General features: G+C 31.0%; 5 protein-coding genes and 1 pseudogene across 8 annotated transcripts in view; 5 read left to right on the forward strand and 1 right to left on the reverse strand.

Moving 5' to 3' along the window:
• Positions 1-4741, forward strand: part of LOC108753635 (kinesin-like protein KIF20B) — a 12118-nt gene extending 7377 nt beyond the window's left edge. The window contains exons 6-9 of the mRNA XM_018495404.1: positions 1506-1713; positions 2365-2472; positions 3487-3646; positions 4671-4741. Of these exons, the coding sequence (XP_018350906.1) occupies positions 1506-1713; positions 2365-2472; positions 3487-3610 (440 nt within the window). The 3' untranslated portion in view covers positions 3611-3646; positions 4671-4741. The remainder of the gene's footprint in view (positions 1-1505; positions 1714-2364; positions 2473-3486; positions 3647-4670) is intronic.
• A 4095-nt stretch (positions 4742-8836) lies between these two features.
• On the forward strand, positions 8837-9827 carry LOC108753486 (transmembrane protein 186). The gene is made up of 2 exons (XM_018495078.1): positions 8837-9443; positions 9523-9827. Exons 1-2 carry the CDS (start codon positions 9128-9130, stop codon positions 9825-9827), a joined length of 621 nt encoding a protein of 206 aa, XP_018350580.1. The 5' UTR covers positions 8837-9127.
• Positions 9828-10025: 198 nt separating this feature from the next.
• Positions 10026-12157, reverse strand: LOC108753478 (28S ribosomal protein S7, mitochondrial). The gene is made up of 5 exons (XM_018495068.1): positions 12025-12157; positions 11718-11903; positions 11400-11634; positions 10852-10989; positions 10026-10466 (listed from the first exon to the last, which is right to left on the reverse strand). Exons 1-5 carry the CDS (start codon positions 12087-12089, stop codon positions 10386-10388), a joined length of 705 nt encoding a protein of 234 aa, XP_018350570.1. The 5' UTR covers positions 12090-12157; the 3' UTR covers positions 10026-10385.
• A 1905-nt stretch (positions 12158-14062) lies between these two features.
• Positions 14063-19260, forward strand: LOC108753419 (dual specificity mitogen-activated protein kinase kinase 4). 4 transcript variants are annotated; one of them, XM_018494961.1, is made up of 10 exons: positions 14452-14494; positions 14692-14763; positions 14895-15009; positions 15093-15188; positions 15254-15431; positions 16436-16555; positions 16630-16929; positions 17019-17245; positions 17319-17493; positions 18806-19260. In XM_018494961.1, exons 1-9 carry the CDS (start codon positions 14452-14454, stop codon positions 17485-17487), a joined length of 1320 nt encoding a protein of 439 aa, XP_018350463.1. In that variant the 3' UTR covers positions 17488-17493; positions 18806-19260. The 4 variants fall into 4 exon arrangements, with proteins under 4 accessions (XP_018350465.1, XP_018350462.1, XP_018350463.1 ...); XM_018494962.1 differs by lacking the exon at positions 18806-19260 and adding an exon at positions 17557-18147; XM_018494960.1 differs by lacking the exon at positions 18806-19260 and having other exon boundaries at positions 14064-14494; positions 17319-18147.
• Positions 19261-20544: 1284 nt separating this feature from the next.
• Positions 20545-23920, forward strand: part of LOC108753489 (forkhead box protein J1-A-like) — a 9633-nt gene continuing 6257 nt past the window's right edge. Inside the window, exon 1 of the mRNA XM_018495080.1 lies at positions 20545-20588. The gene's annotated coding sequence lies outside the window, so the exon portion shown is untranslated. The remainder of the gene's footprint in view (positions 20589-23920) is intronic.
• Positions 22236-22568, forward strand: LOC108753399 (annotated as a pseudogene).

A 23920-nucleotide genomic window follows, 5' to 3' on the forward strand; every position in this document is an offset into this window, starting at 1 on the left:
CGTACATCATACGTTATTTCGATCTCTTTCTCTCTCTCTCTCTCTCTCTCTCTCGCGCGCGCGCGCTCATACATGTGTACCTGCACCTATGTTAAAAACCATTACTTATTTAATCATCCAATTCACAGCCATAAAATCATCTTTTTATCTTTTTATCTGAAAGCCGGTCAATAGCGTTTGCTTCTTTTTATTCTTTCGTATAGACTTACACTTATTGCTGCACTGTACTAGAACTTCCTTTCTCATTCCTGTCAAATTTCAAACATGTATTTATTTCATATTTTAAATATATAGAGAATATACTACACTAGTTCAATTATTTACAAAATATATGTGTATGTTGACTTATACATATACAACTTTATGTGCAATATCCAAATAATTGGACCTGTCAAGGATAGATTTTAAAAATATGTACTACAAATTCTATTTGTCAACAGAATGTCACCAAAAATATAATAGTAGAATATAATAGTACATTGACTTCAGAAACTGAACATAATTTAACATTTCGTAACTTTTTAAATAATTTATTTCATTTGTTAAAAAAATATTCTTTTATTTCTGCCAATCTTTAGGTTATAGGCTTTACCAGTGAAACATATGTTTAATACAGATACAAATGGATTTGTTGCATATAAACATTCTGTTGTTGATCTATTGTCATATTATAGGTATTTTTCTTATAGTGATTCTATAATGAGTAAACTATAGTCTTAGAAGTTAGCTGCTGGCTGACTCTATGGACTGTATTCATGGTTGGTGCTTATTTTAAGACTGTCTTAAGTAATGTCTTAATCAATGCAGTTCTCTGATTGGTTCAATGATATCTTAAGACTGTACTTAAATATAAGACCGTCTATGAATACTGGCCTATGATTCACTATTATCCTTCAGACTCGCTTCTGATTCACTGACTACAATTTATTATAGAATTAGCACTGGAAATTATAAGGGCCTCAGTCCTTAAGATAGTCGTAATTGAGTTATGAAGTATGAGTCATAGTCATAGGTCGATCCATAATGTTTTGATCAACTTGTAATTATAATTTATGTTTCATTCAGTTACAGTATTTGCTTAAATCCTAATACTACTACAAGATACCAATATTTCATATATTGTAAGACTTTTCAAGTCTCTTGATTGGCTGTAGGATAGACAAGTTCTCTTAACATGCTTAATAAGTTTGTGAAATATTAGGCTAAGGGCAAAGATGACCGTAACTGACAATGAAATGTAGAACGTAAGTCAGTTGTAGATTGACAATAATATTGCGTTAATACCCTAATACTAGGTCAGCTGTATTTAATTTGAGTACTCATACAGTATAAGCTCCATAAGCTTTTCTGTCCTTATCATGCATTTACATACAAAAGAAAGATAGAAGCTTACAGCATGAGTGTTCAAATTAAAATACAACAGAAGTTAACTATAGTTTCAGGCTATAAGTTTTCTCAAGTAAAATGTAATTTATGCAAAGATTGCCTTGTTTATTTTTTTGCAGTTGCAATTTTTCTCGGAGCATGGAATTGTGCGTCAATACTTTTTGGCCAGATTGATTGCTTAATTAGCGGTATGTGGCAAATGATAGCAGGTTTTCTGGTTGTTATGATCGAAGCGCCTTGCTGCTGTTTGTTTATCGATTTTGTACAAAATTTAAGCGATTGGGTGGAGAAGAAACCCTATTGGAATAGAGCAGCTGTTTATTGTTTGTAAGTTTAATTTTATATCTTTTATAGTTTATAATATACCTAGTAAATGTAAAACTCATATACTTTTCTGTGTACAGTCATAGACAGAACAGTTGCAACACTTTTTTTTATGGGTTTTAGCCTTGCTCATAGAATAAGAAGCAATCAGTCAGTGAGCAAGCTACATTTTGAAACTCATTGAATAAAAAGTGTTGCAACTGGTCTGTCCATGACTGTACAGTCCTTGGCCATATTATTAGATGCATCATAATTGTTACAATTTATTGACTTGCCATGATTCATATTTTATTGATTGATTCAGATTTATGATCCATCTATCATTGTTATAATTGAAATATATAAAGAAAATAGTTATGTATATAATGGATGCATTTAATTTAATCCATTTGTCGCTTAAATATCCACAATTAAAAGATGAACTTGTTAATAGTTGTGTAGAAGTGACGATAAAGACAACGCATGTATTTTCTGTTTTTATTATAAAAATTTCGTTAATTTTTATTTATTTATGTTGGCGAACTTTAATTTAAACATTACATATAATATTATTAGACTTATATGCAAGAATCTATCAAAAAATATATGTGCTAATAATGCAACCAAGGACTGTATGTTACGAGACATTAAATTATATCATATCTATTGATTTAGAATAGCATTGCCAGCAGTCTTCCTATGTCCAGGAATGAGTAGTATACTTGGCAGTGGTTTTATATTTACAACGGGTATAATTTATGGCTTGATGTCTTTGGGCAAAAAGTAAGTACAATTTGTTTGAATTTACAAGAGATCATCTATAAAATAATCAAATTACTTTATTGACAAAAAAAGAAAATGTTTAAGCCAATTAGAAGAAATGCAGAAATTTAAAAATATAATTGATATAATTTATATTTAATTATTAATATAATAACCTTTAGTCAACAAAATCAATTTTATTTGATTGTAGAAAACTGTCAAATTAAATTGATACAAGAATATATCAAAAGCATTGCAATCAGTATTGTTACTTCACATAAAACTGATTGTATTTTTTTCTGTTTTCTAGTTACTTTGGTAATTGGTCTAACTTTTAATAATTTCTCGTTTTTATGAACATCAATTTAATTATTAAACTGATGCACATAAAAACAATATGTACTTTTCATTAAACTTTAATGGAAAGTGCATATTGTAAGATTACATGATTCAATAGTAATTTTACATAAACTTTTTAGATAAAGTTATTAATATGTTCAAATTACAAGAAAGATTTATTATTTCATTCTTATTGAAATTATAATTTTTAAATATGTGTTATGAACCAGTTACCTATTTATCATTTATTTCTCTTTTCGATCACACTTGTCATGTAATCTTACATTCAGATGTAACATCGCTTTTAATATAAAACTATACAATGCTTTTTTTCCCTGCCTTTTGATGTGTACGTTTTTTGCTTTGAGGTGGAAGAGCAATTTTTATATTGTGTTTGTGTTTTGATGTTAGCTTGCTTTGGTTTGTAAAGAAATATTTTTACAAGATAATTTTACGAAAAATGTTACTTATACAACAAAAAGGTTAGAACTGCCAGAAATATAATTTATGTCAGATAAAAAAAGAAACGACTTGAAAAAATTAATGGTTTATTTCTAATTGTATGTGATGGTCATCACAATATAACTCTTCAATATAGAATTAATGTAAAACATATTGCGTGACGTAAAGTAATTTTATCTTGTTCTCGATATGATCTCTTTACAAAATGTTTACTAATTTATAACATAATAACAGAGGATCCAGGCCCGACCCAGCAGGAATGACGTCGGGCGTGGGTTCCCCACAAGGTACAGTGCCTCCTACTGCAGATCACCATACTACTCTCATGGAAGATCCTGATGTCTGGAGGCCTACGTAAATCATCAAACATTCATTGCATCACTTCACTAACCAGGCAATAATATACAAGATTTAATGTTACTATGTTTATAAAATCATTTAATGTTACTAATGTTTATAAAATCTAAGTCTACATTGCTTTCATTCCTATCATTCCTTTCCCGATACACACTTTTTATTCTTTATTGTACAGGATGGCCCACAACACTTAACAACTCGATATTTCGGAAATTATTTTGTCACTTTTACAAATTTAGATCGCGAATTGTGTATGGATTTGAAGGATTCAAATTGATTTAAAATCAACTTTCAAATGGAAGTTGATTTTAAATGGAACTCCTATTTTTATTGCATATTATTATAACTTATCTCGAAAGCTTTTCAAAACACTGTAACAAAATATTTTTTCAAGTACTTTTCAAGTTATAAGGCTTGAAAGTTACAATACCACCGATATTTGCGTTACAAGATGTCCGACTGACCCATACCTCTTGAATGTTATTCAAGATCATAACCTGGATAACATTTGTTAAGTTACATTTTACAGATCAACATTGTTCTGTAAAATGCTTTGTTTCTGAGATATACGTTTGTCACACTTTAACTGATTTACCCTGAATATTGCAAGCAAATTTGAGGGTAAATTCGAGCAGAAATTGGCTTCTTGTAGAAATCCACAGCCTATCACATATAAAATGATATAAGCTGCATAAGCATAGCACAAGATCGCTGGACTAATGAGTATCAATATGATGTCTTAATGTCGAATGCTCATTGGTTCAACGACTTTATGCTATGCTTATGCAGCTTATATTATTTTGTATGTGATGGCTGTTATACTGCTATGTTATGCTTTTGATAGCAAGTGTATACTAACATTATAAATTATATATGTAAAACATTGTGAACTTAACGTGTGACATGATTGTGTCTTTTTGATAAGTTATAGATGGGAAACAATGTATACGTATGGCGCGATGAGTTAAAAATAATGAATGTAGATTTACATTTATTTATAAATGCTATGTACTTGAAAAAAAGCATTTCCGAAAAGATTAATATAATTGTTTATATTTTAGGGCGCCTTTTGGCGAAATGAGAACAGCAGCAATGGATATTCAAGCTCCATCATCGAGCATGCGATCCGTACTAGTTGAAAATACTCAGCCAATTGGTGTTAGCACTCCAACTAGTACTTCAGCTAGTATTGTTTGATTAGGAATTATAATTGGGTGAGAATCTTAACATTTTTGTTTTGTATGAATAATTGTAAGCGATAACTAATCGTTTAAATGATCAGTAACTCGAATAAGTGAATGAACTTCATTTTATCTCAGCTTTATCATTGATACAAATTGTGATTCAAATGTTCTAATAACTTCACAAGACATTTATTATGTTTAAGAATAATTGAAGAAGAATTTTTCTATTCTGTTTTTATTTAATGCTTGAGATACATTCGTAAGAGTTGTATGCGTTTGTTATATCCTATGTTTGTATGAAATGTGTATGTAAAATGGAGTGGGACATATTTTGAAGACATATAGAAAAGAATTTGTGTTATTCATTTTAATAATGCCAAAGTCAAAGACTGTCATAGAAAATGGTGTTGTTCTATGGGTCTAGCTTTCGTAGATCCATTTGTCCATATGTCATGAAACGTTAACAAATGTAACAATAGAAAATTATAGATGATGTAACATGTTTTGAAGTATATAATATTAAAATTTTATTTTGTAAAGCAATTAGTTAAGTAGATTCAAAAAAAGAAACAAATAATACTTCCGCGATAATTTCGCATTTGAATTGTAAAACGCATTGTTTTTAGAATGTCATGTTAGAAGCGAGAAAGTCATTAGTTTGATATACTTTTTATGTATAATATTATAGATAAGTTTCTCCTCTGCCAAATAAATTATATATGCATAACATTGAATTATGTTTCGAAATAACACTATATATATGTATTTATGCAAAATTATAATTTTTATTACAGCACCATAAAATTAATTATATAATAAATTGATAAAACCATGAATATACGTACGCAGGATGAGTTATTTCAATGTTTATTTTCGCTAATTGTAATCTAAGAATCTGAAATATTCTATTTCATTTTTCTTTACTATCATTTTATTTTTTGATGTTAAAATATAATGTGTTAATACTGAAAAAAAGTATGTATATATTGATAAATTTACATCTATTTTATCGTGCGATATGGCAGAGGGATCTAATAATCTTTATTACTGGCATGTTTTCACATATCAACAAATTTTATACAATCATGAATATATTCCATACTTACTGGTTATGTCATTTTTGTTGTATTAATTTTAAAAGAGAGAAGCTTTTTTATCTTTTTTTCTTAATATTAAGTTAAAGTTGACTGAAAGCGATTAAGTTTCTCTGAAAAAATGGATTCCAAGAATTCTTAGATATTTATATGAATTATGACTATGTGACATATCTTGTATATATGCATATATTCTTTCCAACCTACCACATTTCTAATAGTTTATTTAAATAATTGAAAATACATATTTTGTAAGTATAATTTTAAACTATACAAATGTTAGAAATTATGAGCAAGGCATTTAGAGTACTTACAAGTAAACCTAAGTATAACTCTCCGATTTCTTTCAAATTTAGCGTAAGTAAAATTATGAGCAATATTTTATCCATATCTTTTTATTTTGGTTCATAAGAGTGGTTTTAAGGGTTATTACTCTTTTAATTTCCACTTTCTTATTAGCTTTGAACAGAATAAAATCTTACAAACGGTGAAATACAAGATACGTGTAATCAGAATTGAAAGACACATTGGTAAAATATTTTTCATAGTTCTATATTTATACCAAATTTGGAAGAACACGGAAGTTATACTTGGATAAATTTACTTGTTAGTCACATAAATTTGGTATTATTCTGCATACAAATGTTTTCTGAATTACTGATGTTAGATTAAAAGTGCCAAAAGTATTTGTTTATCATCGCAGTCATTCTGCATTAACAAATTTTTATTCATATACATGCTGATATTATATAAATTTTTTTTTGTACATTTCTTTTGTATCCTAAATATTTAAATTTGTATTACAAGTTGTTTTCCACTTGTCCCACACATTCCTGTATGTTACTTAACTTATTTAAGAAAAAGATGTAAGATGTTATGTCGTTTGACTTTTACTTGATAAACGATTTATAATAATTTATATTTATAGAAATGATTGCTCATAATAAATTAAATTCTTGTGATTAATGCAGTCACGTGTGTGATTCCACACAACTCGAAAGAATGTATATGTCTGGCGTGTCATTTAATTATACAAGATATCCCACTTTTATAGAACAAACCGTTAATAAATGACAGATTTTTTAAGTAAATTAAAATCTAATATTAAATTTTAATACAAAAATATCAATAGCTTTTAAATTATAAGCAATTCAAAATGAATGTTTTCCTGAGAGATTAGAAAAGTAGGATAGTTTTCATCTTCATTTCCAAGTGAATTGTCATTAGAGATGTTCAAGTCAAAATTTCTAGTAGCTGTATGTCGACTAAAAAAATATTTAATATTTTCATTTATCGTTCCATATTTTTTATTGAAAAAAAAATTAATAGAGTTCATTAATTATTAATCCTATAAGATTCTTAATTTAATATTAATCTGTATTCAATGAGAGAGATAATATTTTTAAAGATTAAAGTACTAGTGGAATATCCTGTATATATGTTATGTGTATACATTCGCTGAGTATTTTTAACTTGAATTCTCAAGATTAATCAGTATATATTAGAATAATCGAATGTAATAGCCTCGCAATTAACGAGTATAGTATGGAGAGCAAAAATGTTTCAGTTATGATGTAAAATTGTATCTTGTACCAAGTTTTTTCGTTTATACAAAACTAGCTTTTTTCTTCTAGCAATTAATCGGATAATTGGTTGTTAAAGTAGAGAAACTTAATGCAAATGCAGTTCAATCACTATTACACTGGAGCAGAATAAAGATTTTTGCTCTCCATTATGTAACAATTGAATGATATATGTGATTATTATTCTACAGTTGCTATATTTTCTGATAAAAGCTAATAATTACGTTTAGTATTTGTTTAAGTAAATATAGCTCATTTCAAATATAGAAAACAATGTTCTCTGTGCGAATAAAAATTTAAGATATTACATAGTAATGTATGTATTGATTTAATTCAACTGACTTTACATATTTATTGTAAATGCTCCTTTTTCATATATAAACCTCGTATAAAAGTTTGTACTGAGAGAGGAGGGAAAGAGATAGAGAAAGGAGAGAAAAGAATTATATTAGAGAGCTCCCTTTTTTGTTGTTGTACATAGTGAGCCAAGAGACTAGAAAAACTGACTAAGTCTTACGGTATTGGAAGAAAAAGTGTATGTATGTACATGCAATCATTATTGAGACATATTAATTGTACATTCGTGAACAAAGATTGCGACATTTTTTTCGATGGTTTTTAGAATGTGTAAAAATTTTCAGAATACAATTCACTATCTATAGATGTGTAACAAGCAGTTATGGTAGTTGTCAAAATTATACAGAATCAAAATATGAGATGAATTCAAGAATGTATCTTGTGCGACACGACGAAAATCTTTAAAATTAATTGGATACTGTAAGATTAAAATAAATATAAACAATTAAGTCAAATATACAATTTTGTTTAAGTAAATATGCTGATTGAGGGAGATTTCTCTCATGAATTTGACCTTAATATATGATATTGTCAAAGTCACGTTAAGTGAAAAATAATAAATAATAGTAAAAAAAGTAATAGATAAGTTATTTATACTATAAACAAGTGATTATTTATTATGTGTGAAACTGAGTTTTACTGCCAAATTTTACTGAACGCGATCATTGAATCATAATGGGTAGGAAATCCATCCCAATCCATCCAGGCTCCAGAAAAGAAGTAAAGAGAAGATTTTTAATCAAATTTGAATAATTATTTTCAATCTATATTGAAAAGATATGCGTTTTTAAGTTAATAATCTGATCGCAAATACGAATTAGTAAACTTGACAACTTTTTAATTATATATTCTACCTTGCATTATTTTCACTTAAGTTGGATTGATTTCAATAAGTTTTTCATTCTTTTCATTTTTTAATATTTTAATAAAATTCATTTTTAGTAATGCCAACTGCACAAGTCAGCATAAGTCACTGCAAGACTGAAAATATAATTTTCTTTCTAACCTAATTTTCTGGCGGCTGTGAAGAACAATGTGATAATAACAGCACAGGTTATATTAATTATAGATTTCTCAATCAAATGAAAAAGCCATATGAGTCGAATATGTGAATATTCAGCGCCCCATCAGAAAATGATGTTTTCAAGTCTTGCAGTTGGCAATATCTAATCGGCCGTCAAAGCAGTCAGTCGAAGTAGAGAGAGACCGGCCCAAGATATTTAATTTCCTCTATTCTTGAAAAGAAACATAAACGAAAACTAGGAAAATACTATAGTATACATTACGTGTATATACGTAAATGTATTCCCGACTCTTGTCGAATCTTTGTGAACGATTTTTATATCGTGCTTCAAACAGCGTTAGATATTCGAACATTAAAACATTAAGTCATGTTGCGAATAAAAATGAGGAAAAGCAAAAAGTGGAAATTGTCTCCACGAAATTCCCCGATTATGAAGTGATTTATATGTTTCCTTTTATCAAACAAGCTTGTAGTCTAAATGTTGTAAAATATCGATTTACTATATTTGTTGGAGTAGCCACACCAGTAATCATTGGACTTCACTTGGCCAGCTTATTGCCCTTTGACGTAACTAGTGCATCAATAGCAATTGGTAAAATATAAATATATTTTAAATTTCTCTCAAGTAAAATTGATTTATATAAATAAATATTTTCTCTTTTCATCCACAGGAATTCTAACAACAATGTGGCTGCATATTGTTGGATTTTTATGCAACAATCTCATAGGATATGTATACTTGAAATTAGATGAAAACAAAGTGATATTATCTTATATAGACTATTGGGGAAAGAGGATAGATTTGAAAGTTTCTTTTAATGAAATTTATCCCATGTCGGATAACTCGATCAGTATTACTGATCCTTTATATCAAAAAATAATGCTGACTTCACAAACAGAGATCTTTAAAATAAATATGAAACTTGGACGAATAATCGATGTTGACAAATTTAGATGTATTCTGGGAATGGCTTAACAATTTTGTTAAATTTGTATAAAGTATTTGTATAAAGCATTATTATATTTCAAAATTAATTTATTTATACATACAGACCTATTTTATAGCAAATTGATTACTTTGATTACTCTATATTGAATACTAAAAGTTACTATATATGAAATTAATGAAATTACATATAAAGCATATAAATATTTTAACAACTGAATGCTCAGTAATGATATTGTCACTTATTTAACAAAATATATTATTTTGTCGTTGAAAGTTGATTATGGTTTCATCATCTCTAATCAGTTAGAATATTTATTGTTAAATAGAATTAACAAGTCGCAATTAACACTTAATAGACCAATCAAGCTAATTTTAAATGGTAAAATTGACCATATATTATCTTACTGCATTTGATGTTCAGAAACAATAAAAGGAATAAGGAGCAAACGATAACAAATTTTAACCAGAAACCAGAATATAGGTCTCTGACAGATTAAAATTTGTTATTTCTTGTTTCTTATTTTTTTCATTGTGTTCGAATCTTAATGTATACTAGTTTATGCGAGTGATTAAATTTATTATTATCTATATCCATCTGAAGTGCGCATAAGCCCGATTAGCTTGGCATTTCTTGTGTAATTCTTGCTTCCATTTAACCGCACGACCCTGAGACAATAGATGTCATTGTAATGTCTTATACAGGATGTATACTAAAAAATTTTGAGGGATAATTCTTCATATAAATTCAAGAAAACTTGATACATCAAACATGACATATATCAAAAATGACTTTCAAACATATACAAAGTTTTTTATAAAAATAATCTGAATGATTTTCGAATTTTTTTCAACTTTGACACTCTGTATCTTTGAAACTAAATCGATAATAAATTTGAGACATATGAAGTTTTCGTCTTAAATTTGTATGAAGAATCACCACTTGAAATATTTTAGCATATTTAATATATACACTATAATATACATACAGCATATTATATGTATCACAATGTAGAAATTATTTTATATGTATATTAATATGTAAATTGTGCACCTGATTTTGAGAAGCTGCTATTAATTCCTTGGCTAATACATCATAAAATCTCAAATTGGAGTCTTTTTCGTTTGCAGCTTGAATTAACCATAACATAGATTTATGCTGTGCTTTTAAAGGTGTAATTGGAATAGGAATCTAAAAGATCGATTTTACCTCGTCAGTTGTTACATAATTAATGTATTTAATATACACTGCTAAAAATTGATATTACGAAACTAAAAGTAGACATTTAATTAGAACAAAACTATTTTTATTCTTATGGAAACTATATAAACAAATGATTAAAATTTCAGAAATCCATGTTTAGTATTAACTCTTAACTTGCAAGGGATACAATATGTGATATCCAGTTTTGAAGAAAGCACTTAGTCTCAGTCTCACAGCTTTGTGAACATATAGAATGAGCTTGGAATAGAGATAAAAATTTGTGCAATAAATCTTTTAAAACTTTAATCGTTTATTCACATTTCTAACATACTTATAGATTTTTATCTCAAAATAATATTTCTTTCTTGATGTTCCAATTTCAATTTCTAGTACATTACCTGATATGTGATTCCTCCTTTTGAACAACCTGTTAATTGTAAAATTGGTATACAATTATCGACAGCACGGTGAAAAATCACAAATGGATCCAATTCAATTTCGGCTTTTGCTTCACTCGTCGTTGCTTTGTGATAACGCTCCAGCTGTATTCTTTTGACACCTTCAAAAGTTTTCATTACCAACGCTGTTGCTAATTTCTTATTTCCATTCTTCATAAGGGTATTAATAAATTTTCTAAACACAATTGAAGGGTAAGTTACAAAATGGTACAGAAAAATCTGCATTGAGAAAAAGCTAAAATTAGAACAGTTTCTCACAGCACTCTTTTATCATAAAATTCGGAGCATGTGTCAGTGGCTAATGCTGGTTTCACTTGCTCATGTAGAATCTTCTTTGCTTCATCGCTTTGAAATAGAGTTTCTTGTTCTTCTTTACTATATACCGGTCTAATATAATTGGATGGAAAAACGCTATATCCTCTTTTAATACTCGTTAAGTAATATCTAAAATTATTTATACTTCTATAAATGTATGAAAATTGTAAGTATACAACAACAGAACGATTAAAATAATTGTCAAAAAGGAAGATCATAATCTATTTATAAAAATTATTTATTTTGTCACCTTGCCAATCCATAATTGTTTAATAATTTTGTAGACGATGTAACAAATAAACATAAATTAACCATTCTTCTAATAGCGACTGTTCATAACATGAGGTCTCCTGTGAGATCTGTTTTTTATTTTTCCACCATGATACTAGTACAGTGTGATACCAGAGAGAAACTTTCAGAGGGCAGTAGTGCGCTGCAGTATTTTTTGCGGTTACAGGAAAAAGATTCTTATCCTCTCTGTGATTTCTCTACTCTGCTAATTGCTTCTCTGTATACCCGTTTCCTCGAAATTTTTTATGGCCGCAGCACAAACTTTTGCATAATGCAAAATAATCAACTAATCAACATTCTTCTTTTCCGTAAAATAGGAAGAAAGGAAAGATTCTGATTGGTTGATTCGCTTATGCACTGTACATATATAAAACGTTATGCGTTGTGCAAAAGTCTGTGTCGCTACCCGGAGCACAAACTCTTACACAACGCATAAGGCCTAAGAAAATGAACGAAAGCCCTCTATTTTATGGAAAGAAAGAAAATAAAGTACTTTTCCAACAAACAAGAATGGATTAAAATGGATTCAGATTTTTAGAACTACAGATTCATGAATTAAAAAACTGAATAAGAAATGTTTTTCAATTCAGTGGAATCTAAAAATAAATATCGCCTATTTCTGTGCATCGTGAATGCTGCTTAATTTAAAATTCTGAATAGAAAATGCAGTTTTTCAATCCAGTTGAAATATAAAAAAAAAGAATATAAAAAAATATAAAAATAAGTTATAAAAAATATATCTATCGAAAAATAAATATATCGAATATAAAAAAAAGTTTTTCCTTTAAAATAAACCATGAATTATATACTATTTAATTCAAGATTGTGAGTAGAAATCCATTGTTTCATTAAAAAATGCATTATAAATGCTATTTTATTCTCAGAAATATGAATAAGAATTCATATTTCATTTAATAGTTAAAAGAAACATAAAAAGAACTACGTACAATATGTACAATAAATGTTACTTATATAAATTCCTTATTTTTAATTAATTGTTTTTATATATATTTTATATTAGCACGTTTCCTTTATTATATAGCGTATATTTTTTGTATAAAAGTTTTAAAATAATAACTAGAATTTCATATAATTACTACTTTAATTTATTTAAATTATTTTACATATATAAAAATATTTATATGAAATATCCAATCAATTTTTATGAATTTAAAATGACTTTTATTTATCATTTTGGAGCATTGAACTATGAACACTGAAATGGGTATCTCTGATGTGAAGCATAGAAAATCGTGGCACAAATTGATCGCCATTTTAATTTGGTCAATGTAAGAGCGAATCAGAAGCTTTCAGGTGCTCATGCGCACTTAGGCCAGAATCAGACTACGTATTGAAGAATGCGATTAGAGATTGAAAGATTGAAATTTGACCAATCAGAACAAAAGGAGTCAAAACTTCTTTGTCCTCATTGGTGAAATTGTAATCTTTAATCTTTAATTTCAATCTTCAATGGATAGTCTGATTTCGGCCTTACGTTTAGTAGTGAGACGTATATGTCAGCAAGATCATCGTATGTAGGATTGTATTTGAAAGATTACTTTGAAAGGTTATAAAATCGCGTGACTGTAAAATGTGCAAAGCATTGACATGAAGTGTTGTGTGCCTGGGTGTGGGCAAAGAAATAAAAAAGGGCATTTTATTTCACAGATAAAAATTTTTGTATTAAATGTATTAATCCCTGCATATGTAGGATATGAAAATTATTATTAATGTTATTTTACTGAATGTATTAATAAAATTGAAGTGACATTATTTTTGTTTACATACCATTCATGTCCATATAAGATTTCCATACATCGATAGTACATCGATAGATACATCGATCGCAGCGTGCGCGCGAACGCTTCTGATTCGCTCAAATATCGTCCCAACTAAAATGGCGGCTGATCAATTGTGGCCACGAATTTTCCTCGATGCTCATTCCAGTGTATACATAGTTCAAGGTTTTGGAGTCATTTTGACATCATTTCGATATTATCACGACTTTTTGTTCTGCTTGCTTGTTGTACTAGTCTAACCTTACCCGAATCTGTTTTCGAGCGTCAATTGACGTCCATGGAAAAGCACCTTAAGCGGTCGAATACTCGTGACTCGTGATAACTTGAATAACTGTCGACGAGTGAATGAGATTTCGTGAGGATTCATAGGTTCGGTAGTTGTGATTCGGTAGTTATCATTGATTATCGTCTCGGAACTTGAAAGCGGATAACGGAATCTCACCTTTCGGATCGCGCGACAATACAAATGGTGCGACTGCTGCATAATGTATTCGCCAGACTGTTGAGATCCTCCGAGAAGGTCTCCTAAAAGAAGCGCCTTTGACGATTCCGTGCGGGCGCGAGGTTCGAGGGTGATTCTTGCCAGAATGGCGGAGAATCAGAGCAACTTATCCAGCCAGACCGGTCAAGGTATGTTGTTGTCACTCTTGCACACACGATGCTGTCTTTCATGTGGATAACTTAACCTAATCTCATCTCCGCGGTGACACGAGTCCCAAAAGATCCACTCTCGTGGATAAGCGAGGACCACGATTTCGTCGAACGACACATGATTCTCGGTCTCAAAGTTTCCTTCGTTACTTTCTAATAGAATCCTAACATTGCAGGTTCTGGCAGATCTTTTAATTTTCCGCGAATGGATTTTCGAACAAATAATGACGTTCAAAATGAGATGTCGGGTACGTTCGGCATTATGCGATCTTTTTAAGAAAAAGAGAGAGAGAGAGAGAGAGAGAGAGAGAGAGAGAGAGAGAGAGGGAGAAATTGAAATGTTAGGATGATTTCCTTACTATTCTGCGTTCTGTTGCAGAGAGACGAAGACAGCTGAAACTTAGTTTCCAAACACAAGGCAATAATTTGTCATTTGCCAATTCTACAAATTCTTTATTGTCAAATTCAACAGGAGCCATGGCGTGCCCACCAATGTGAGATTTTAGCAAGTAAAATAATTCCATAGGTGTTTGTCCTTTCTACATAATAAGACTGACTTTTCCATTCGTGATAATAGATCCTCTCGCCCAAGTCTGCCTTTATCTCTACCTAAGCTGCCAGTAAGATCTCGCAATATGTTACAGCAGCAAGAATTTCTTCCTGATAAGGCAAGGTATGGAATTAGAAACAAAAAGAAGGCATATCATTTGAGATAAATTACAACGGAGCTTATTGTAGAGACAAACTACGAATGTGCCAGTCTATGCAGACTACTGGTAAATTGCAATTATCTTCAGACGTAGTGTATGATTTCACAAGCGAGGACCTTCAGGATCTTGGAGAGATAGGAAGAGGAGGATTTGGAACTGTAAATAAAATGATTCATAGGATAAGCAATACCGTTATGGCTGTGAAGGTAAGTAATTAAAATTCTCATTCCTTCTAATTCTATTTAAGCTAGAAATAGAGAAACGTAAGAAAGTAAAACATAAGTAGTAAGCAAATTGGTTAATTACAGAGAACATAAGATTAATGCGTTATATTCTTTATTGTGATTAGTCAATTTGCTTATTGCTTACTGCTTTTGAATGTATATCAGTTGTGCATATTGTAATTGGACACCAACTAATCACAGCATTAAAAAAAATAAAAAAAGATCCCTAGGTGAAAGTCGCTGTGATTAATAGTGGACAGTTGCAACGGTATGCAAGTAAACTGCTCCCTTATGTTTTTCTAAGTGTTTCTGGCTTTAAATTACAATTTTAATTACAATGATTAGGTGTGTGCAAAAGTTTTACTATTTTTTAGCCTCTTGTTATAATTATTTAATATTCAAATAAATTTTTGTTTCTTTTTTTTTGCATTTTTGAAGAGTTGAATTAAAGTTTGTAAAATATCATTATTATGATTTAATGAATATAACGACAAACTTAAACATTCATGTATAAGGTCTTTTTTTGCATCTGGTAAATACTATAATTGTCACTTGAATCATTTAGTTGACAAATCGAATAGAAAAAGCTATTTACATATAATATAGACAAGGAAACTAGAAGATCATTTTGCTGCACAATAAGTCTAGGCCCCATACTTTTTGTACTCGGCAAATCATCTTTAACTTAGCCTGGGAAGTTCTCTTGTGTGCAGCATATTTATTCGACTTGATTACCACTTATTCCGATCGATGTATTTTTTAGTTGAATAATGTTTCTGAGATGTAGCTAGAATTAGAAGATAGATCAAAGATGTTATTACTTCTAAACCAATGTCTTTTTTTTTCGCAAAAAAAGTCTAAACTGAGAGATGGCAAAAAGTTATAGAAAGTAAAAATATTTGTATGGCTATTATTGCATAAAAGACCTTTACACATACCTAATAAATTCTATTTAGAATTTGTAAGTTATTTGAATTATATTTTAGAGAATTCGCTCTACCGTAGACGAAAGAGAACAAAAGCAATTGTTAATGGATTTGGAAGTTGTGATGAAATCGAATGAATGCCCGTGTATTGTGCAATTTTATGGCGCTTTATTTAAAGAGGTATATGTAGTTCGATGATATCGTACATTAATGATCAAGATAATTATTAGAGTATTTTGTTCTTTCATATACAGGGAGATTGTTGGATTTGCATGGAACTTATGGATACATCGTTAGATAAGTTTTACAAGTTCATCTATGAGAAATTAAACGAGAGGATACCAGAATGTATTCTAGGCAAAATCACAGTTGCCACTGTAAAGGCACTGAATTACCTCAAAGAGAAACTAAGAATAATTCACAGGGATGTGAAACCTAGTAATATTTTATTGGATCGTCGAGGTAACATAAAATTGTGCGACTTTGGTATATCTGGTCAGCTTGTGGACTCGATTGCCAGGACTCGTGATGCTGGTTGTAGACCATACATGGCTGTAAGTTTTACAGCGTGTGTAATTAATAATTCTAAAACGAATAACTTGTGTTAAATTGCTCATGTTTCATAAATGTTATAATTATTTAGCCGGAAAGGATAGACCCTCAACGCGCACGTGGCTACGACGTACGAAGCGACGTATGGTCATTAGGTATTACGATGATGGAGGTTGCTACAGGATATTTTCCATACCCAAAGTGGAACTCTGTGTTTGAACAACTGTATCAAGTAGTTCAAGGTGATCCACCGCGACTTTCCCCCAATGAGAATGGCAATCACTTCACTATGGATTTTGTGAACTTTGTGAATACATGGTAGAATAACATCATATTTTTCTATAGCTACACGTTCCTTTTGGTATGACAATCATTTGTATTATCTGTTAAGCTTAATTAAAGAGGAGACGCAGCGACCGAAATACAATAAACTGCTGGAACATCCGTTCATCAGACAAGCCGAGGAAGCGACGATCGATGTCGCAGCGTACATCAGTGGTGTTCTGGACAATATGGCTAATAATGGAGTGACACCGTTCACTACTAATCAACAATCATAAGAATCGGTAATTAAAGCAACGAGGTGACTGCAGGGCATGTCACACATCATAATACATCGGTTTTTGCAGTTCTCTTCAAACTTTTACCTTTCGAATACCGTGTATGAACGGCGTTATTGCACTCCAAACGATATCTCGTAGATAGCGGAAACCGATGATTGTTTCAGTCGACATGCGTCGTCGTCTCACTTAGAATTTGTATTCTCGTGGTCATGGAATGACCGTGTGCGCAATAGAATGACTATTGAGAAGCGCGCTGGCGAGCTAGCGTTTGTTAAATTGAATTACAATCGGTATGCACGTACGTTTTTTCTCGTATTCCGTCTCTCTCCCTTTCCTTCCTCCGACTCTTAAACATACACGTGCGTGCGCACGCGTGCGCTCACACAATACAATCGTAGGTATACATCACATCCTGACAGCATTTTCTTCGGTTCATGTAATTCGCGCAATAACGCGACTTATTCAATGAAATATTTATATTTATATTAGAATTTCTAGAGCGGATCATGCATATGCATGTATGTATGCACATATTTATGCGGATATATGTGTATATGAACTTGTATTTGTACCTGTACAGTGGACTGTAATTCGTGGTGCAAAAAGAATTGATTTTTTATGTAAAGATAAATTGAAAAAAAATTACATTTTTATATACAAAACATCTTCTGACTTTATTGTTATTTATCGTTACTTCTATTTGTGTTGTGCATGTCCATAAGGATAGAATTTACTTTTCTCACCGATTAAATCTACTTAAATTCTTTTATTAAAGGATCTCTTTGAAAGTCTAACAAGCGACGCTTTTAGGAATTTTTTTGAAAAAATCTGCACTGGAATTTTATAGATTTTGGTACGTATATTGAATTATCTTTAATATATATAAAAATTTGATAGATATATTCATTATTAAGTTCTAAAGTATTGGCGTTTACAGTGCACTATAAAAAAAACGCAGTGTGTATATCTCGACTCTGGATAATCTGAAACAGAAAAACATTTTGATTTGTGAATGTTTGAAGGAGAGCATAAACTTGGGAAAAGGAGAGAAGTGAAAAATAACAAAATGACGCCAATCAAAAGTCAAAAGCTAGTTTTTTTTACGTGCAAATCGATTTTTAAGAGCAATAAAAATTTTGGACTTTCAGAAAAAATCCGAGGTATTCTTCAAAAAGAAATATTTTACATCTTTTCCGATTTATCTTTGCATAAATAATCGTTTTCTTTTCCATTGTTTCACGAATTACAGTCCATTCTGTACAAACGCATAACTGTTTTTTGTCTAAAAGTCCTGATTTCCATAATCTTTCATAAGGATGGTAGGAGTACTCGGCAGACTAATCGCCAAGATGATATCGAGGATACATCCGCATTGGCCATTTTTTGAGGATTTTCTTAGGACAGATTTAAATACGAGTATCAAATATTAGGAGTGCTATAATGTAATGGAAATAAATCATCGACACTCGCAGTTTTCTCTTCTCGCTAAACTCCCCTTACTTCGCCGTACGCCAAGTTTTCACGCCTTGCTGACGCCTTCCTTTTACGACTAATTGGTAAGTCCCTCTTATCTTCCATGTGGCGGTTCGTCTACCGGCAGATTTTAAAAACTGCGGGTCCAGGTGCAATTTCGCCGTTGTGCGAACGTTAGAGGTCTTCGCCAATCGTGTTTTCTTCTGTATCTGATGAAATTGTTCTGTAAAATATTCTGGTGTAATATAAATAATTAGAAAAAAGAAAGAAAAGATAATATAACAATCAAATGAAATAAACGGCCAAAGACGAGTTAATAACAAAAAAATGTTAAAAACTTATTGATTTAATGTTAGATAAAATTAAACAGAACTGATTTCAACTTTACAAAATTTTTTTAGTCGCATATGATTTACATACAAATTTAATTAAACATAATAAAAGATTATAGACTCTTGAGGTTTCCACGGGCACTTTCTATACAGAAATTATGCGTTTCGCGGATTGGATTATCTCCGTATCCAAATCTATTCTTAGAACGCCAGTGTTTCATGAACATTGCAGTTTACTTCATCAAGGCGAGGAACAGCCTGATACTGTATATAATAAAAGATTAAATATCACAAAGATAAAAATTAATAGACTCCACGCCTAATTTTAATTACGCCCATAAATTACGTCCATAAAATTGTAATTCCTCACAATCTCGGATTCTTCATAAAGTTATAACGATCCATAATGCATCACAGTCTCAGATTCATCATAACATTTGATTACTTTTGATATTTCCAGCTCCATAAACTATGATAGTCACGAGTATTCAAAGCTTAATTTTTCATTATGAATTCCATTACTTAATTTAAAAAATAATATCGCAGGACGCGATATAATTTTTACATCAGATATATCAACGATTGAGAACGCAAAGAAGATTAAAATTCGTTTGCTGATTCGAGTCTTTCTCTCGCGACGAAACTTGTTTCGCGCAAAGTGATAGGATAGAGAGGACTGCTTCCTGCAATCCTTGCAAATTGTTATATTTAAATTTATTCTGCTCGAGCTATCTCGTCGCATTTTTCGCGCGAGAATGAACCTTCGAAATAAGTAATGACTGTAATCGATAACCCTGGCGATCGTGCACGCGCACCTGCTATACCTGTCGTAGTGGTACCGTTTGTACAGGTAAGAAGATGGCGGTAGAATGGTGCTATGGTGGTTGATGGTGCCAGTGCTCTTCAATGGCAGTCGTTAGTTCAGACAGAACTACCGTGACTAACAATCAATTTGATAAAAACGATCTCTTCTTGCAAAAGAAAAGAATGAGCTCGCTGACCGTCGACACTGAATTGAAATTAATCGAATAAGAACATTTAATTAGCTCCTGATAATTTATCGCGCGCGCGTGATGATATTAGCAAATAGTGTATCATCGTATTTTAAATTTTAAGATATTGCAAGGATTGTGTGCAGTATCGAAGTATCTACTTCGAATGGAAATAGATTGAAATGATCTATGAACGATATCTCCAAACGATACGAGGATTATTTGCCGCTTGAGAATTTTCTTCAATCAATCAGTGTCAAACGCGAAGCGTTTGTGTAAATTCGAATTGGGGGTGAGTTTGGTGAGTATATAGTTTTTATGTGTGTGTCTTTTCAGATTGCTGAAAACGTAAGATTGCTATAGAACCCAGCGCGAAAATTACACCGTAAAAAAGTGCACGATTGAAATTGAAGTCTGACTTTAGGTCGGCGCACGATTAATTTCGAAACCTAATATAGAAACTGACAAAAAGTTTTAAAGAGACATTTTTTTAAAAACAATATTAGAAGTATATTTCTTAATGACAATACGACGCTTTAAAAAATTGATTTAAATTTTTTAAAATTGAAATGACAGTAATAGAGAGATAAGGTTAAAAAAATAGAAGACTTTAGTAGTATGATAAAGAAAAACACAATTAAAATATAATTTGGAATGCAAAAGGGGGTAGAAGAACAAATAAGAAGAATTAGAAAAGAGGAGCTCGAAGTAGGGCATTATAGTAATAATAGAAATGAGAGTTTGTAGATGGATATGAGAGCATTTGAAATATATGGAGATAAACATATAATTCTTCCTTTTTATTTTTTTAATACCCTCTTGTATATCCGAAATATATTGTTTAATAGTCTTTTTTTTTTTTTTTTAATTAGATTACTCAAACTTTCTATAATATCTTGAATTATGTATATCAACGAAATTTTGAAAAATTCAAATCAATTTAAAAAGAATGTTGCCATTAAAGACTGTACTTTCAATATTATTAAAAAAATCTATTATCGAAAACAAGATAATGATGAAGTAAGAGGAGAAGTTGCAATGATATTTTTCTTCTTTTTTTTTCTATAATTATGCTGGGAGAGACATCGGAGCGTAAGGATTTCATGGTTTTGCAGACGTCATTATCGCCATGAATAGTCGCAGTGGTGTAGATGTCTGCTACTGCTGCTGCTGTATTCGCCCTCGGAATCAATTCTCTTGAATATTTTATGCGCGAGCGCCTCCGCCCTCCCGGAACTTTGGCTTGCGTCCGCGTCGGAGTCTATATCCGTAATACTCCGGCGTATTATCCGGTCTTTTAAATTGCCCACTGAAATACGTCCACATCATTTTTATCGCGATGACCCGCTACATTCTCAGGAGCGACAGGAGTACACGCCGCGACTGACCCCTCGTATTTCTTAAGAAGAGACAGTTGCGTCATATATTCTTCGTCTGCATTTCATGCAGTTGCATCGCGTGTCGCTTCCTTTGATTTGCAAAATCGTTCGTACATTTCGAATCGAACATTTTTATATAGAATTGATTTCTAAAAATAAAAAAAAAATGTCTCGTGCGAATCTCATCGATATTAGTTATTATTGTGTAAAGCGAGGGAGCACAACGAGAGCATGCATACGCTAGTATATAATCTATTCCTACACGTCGTGTCCGCGTTTTTTCCTTCCCCCGGAATTCATCGACTTGTATTCACGTCAATTCGACTGTAATCGGAATGTAATCCAGTGCGGAGAGCGTCATCAAAATGGATCGTCTTGTAATAATGCGCCCGCAATCGATTCGGACGCAGATAGTACTGTACGCTATGCTGGTCCCATTATGTCTCTTTTTGCGCGGCGCATAATGTTACGTTGTTGCATGTAATGCATCACTTTGCGAGAGCGTGGTGGGCGCGTGCGGACTAAAGCTCTTTAATATAGAACTTTAGCGCGAGCAGGTAAACGTTAACATGCAACGAAACGATGGTAGTGACTCACGGTTTGACGGTCGCGCGTTCGCGAGCACGATGCGGGGACTACGGGGAGGGAGCACGGCAGGTGCTTGCTACTGCCGGTTGCTGATACTGGCTGCTACTCCGCTACCACCACCTTCAACGAGGTGGCCAGTCAGCTGGGTAACTCGGCAAGGCAGACGGATGTTTCCAGCAGATTATTGATCGGAACAGATACTTCCACTGACAATAATGTAACCGACAATGGGGAGGTCCTCAGCGATGGCGTCCGTCCAAATTCTTTTCGGATTCTCTAATCTCTTGCTTTCTATGAGATTTGTCTCTGCGTAAAGATTGGCACGATTTGCTCTAGAATTTAATCCCTTCGGACTTTCACTCTCCTTTCAGTTTTAACCGATTTATTTGAACGTATTTCAATTTTAATCGAATTATTTGAATCCGCTTGTAACAATTATTAAGTGAAATATTTAAATAAATAATAGAGCGAGTCAATGTAGGCCAGTGGCCGGATAGCTGAAATAGATTATGCATTATAGCTGATTATGGTCTAATATCCGGGCTCCGGTATAATTGTCCTGCGGTGTTTGACCACAATTATCAAATTAGTACGCTGATGGGAAACATTAATATAAGTTGATATAGTTAATGGTAAAAGATAACTAATTCAAATTGATCTTTATTATATAATATCTTATTTTTGTCAAAAATTATTGTATAAAAATGGTTTATTATCTTGCAAGGTTACGGACATTGAATCATCTATTTTGGCTGTTCAGCCTTTGATATTTGACACACTCTATTACTTATTTAAATATTTCAATTAATTTTATTAATAATATTGTTATAAGTGAGTCTAAATAATTTTTCTTTGCTTAAGAGGAAATCTTAAATTTTCAAATAAATACACAATTTATGTTACAAACCTTTTTAACATTATAAATTACATTATTTGTGACAGCTTACGTTTGGTCACTGGGATATTTTGATACCTTATGATTCGCCATGATTTTGTCAAATCATAGAGCAAGCTTCTTTAATAAATTTTTTCTAATACGAAATATTACGTTGTCGTTACAGTTATAAAAAAAAAACGCCGTTACCAGTCTATATACATAATGAAATTTATTTGTTGCATTTATGCAAAATCTACGAGAAGACCTCGCCATATTTACACATTCAAAAAATAAGTCTTTTTGACTATGACGTACTACGATTTTTTGAATATTAGACATGAAAAGTACAAAATATAGCTTTTATCAACATTATCGAAATCTTGTTGATTAATACAATAATTATATAAATTGATTTTTCATTTATGTTTTGATTAATGTAGCATTGTTTAATTTCATGAAAATAGATTACGCGAATCATGAAGGAACTTTTTCTAAAATTGTAAATAAATTCTAAAAAATAAATAAGCTTGCAACAAGATTTACTTAAATTAGTAAAAAAAAAAGTAAATATAAAGGTGACAACAACTTTGACAGAAAAAATATGTAATATTCTTTTCTAATATGCTTTTTCTGTAAACAAATTTGTAAAAATATTTTCTATAAAATTTCAAATATTTTATATATAATATTACTTTTTATGTCATTATAAAACAATGAGTAAAATAATAAAAATTGTCAAATTGTAATACATATAATTATATATAAGTTTGATTTACACATTTTCAATTT

Source organism: Trachymyrmex septentrionalis, unplaced genomic scaffold (assembly GCF_001594115.1).
Source record: "Trachymyrmex septentrionalis isolate Tsep2-gDNA-1 unplaced genomic scaffold, Tsep1.0 scaffold7, whole genome shotgun sequence".
NCBI lineage: Eukaryota > Metazoa > Arthropoda > Insecta > Hymenoptera > Formicidae > Trachymyrmex > Trachymyrmex septentrionalis.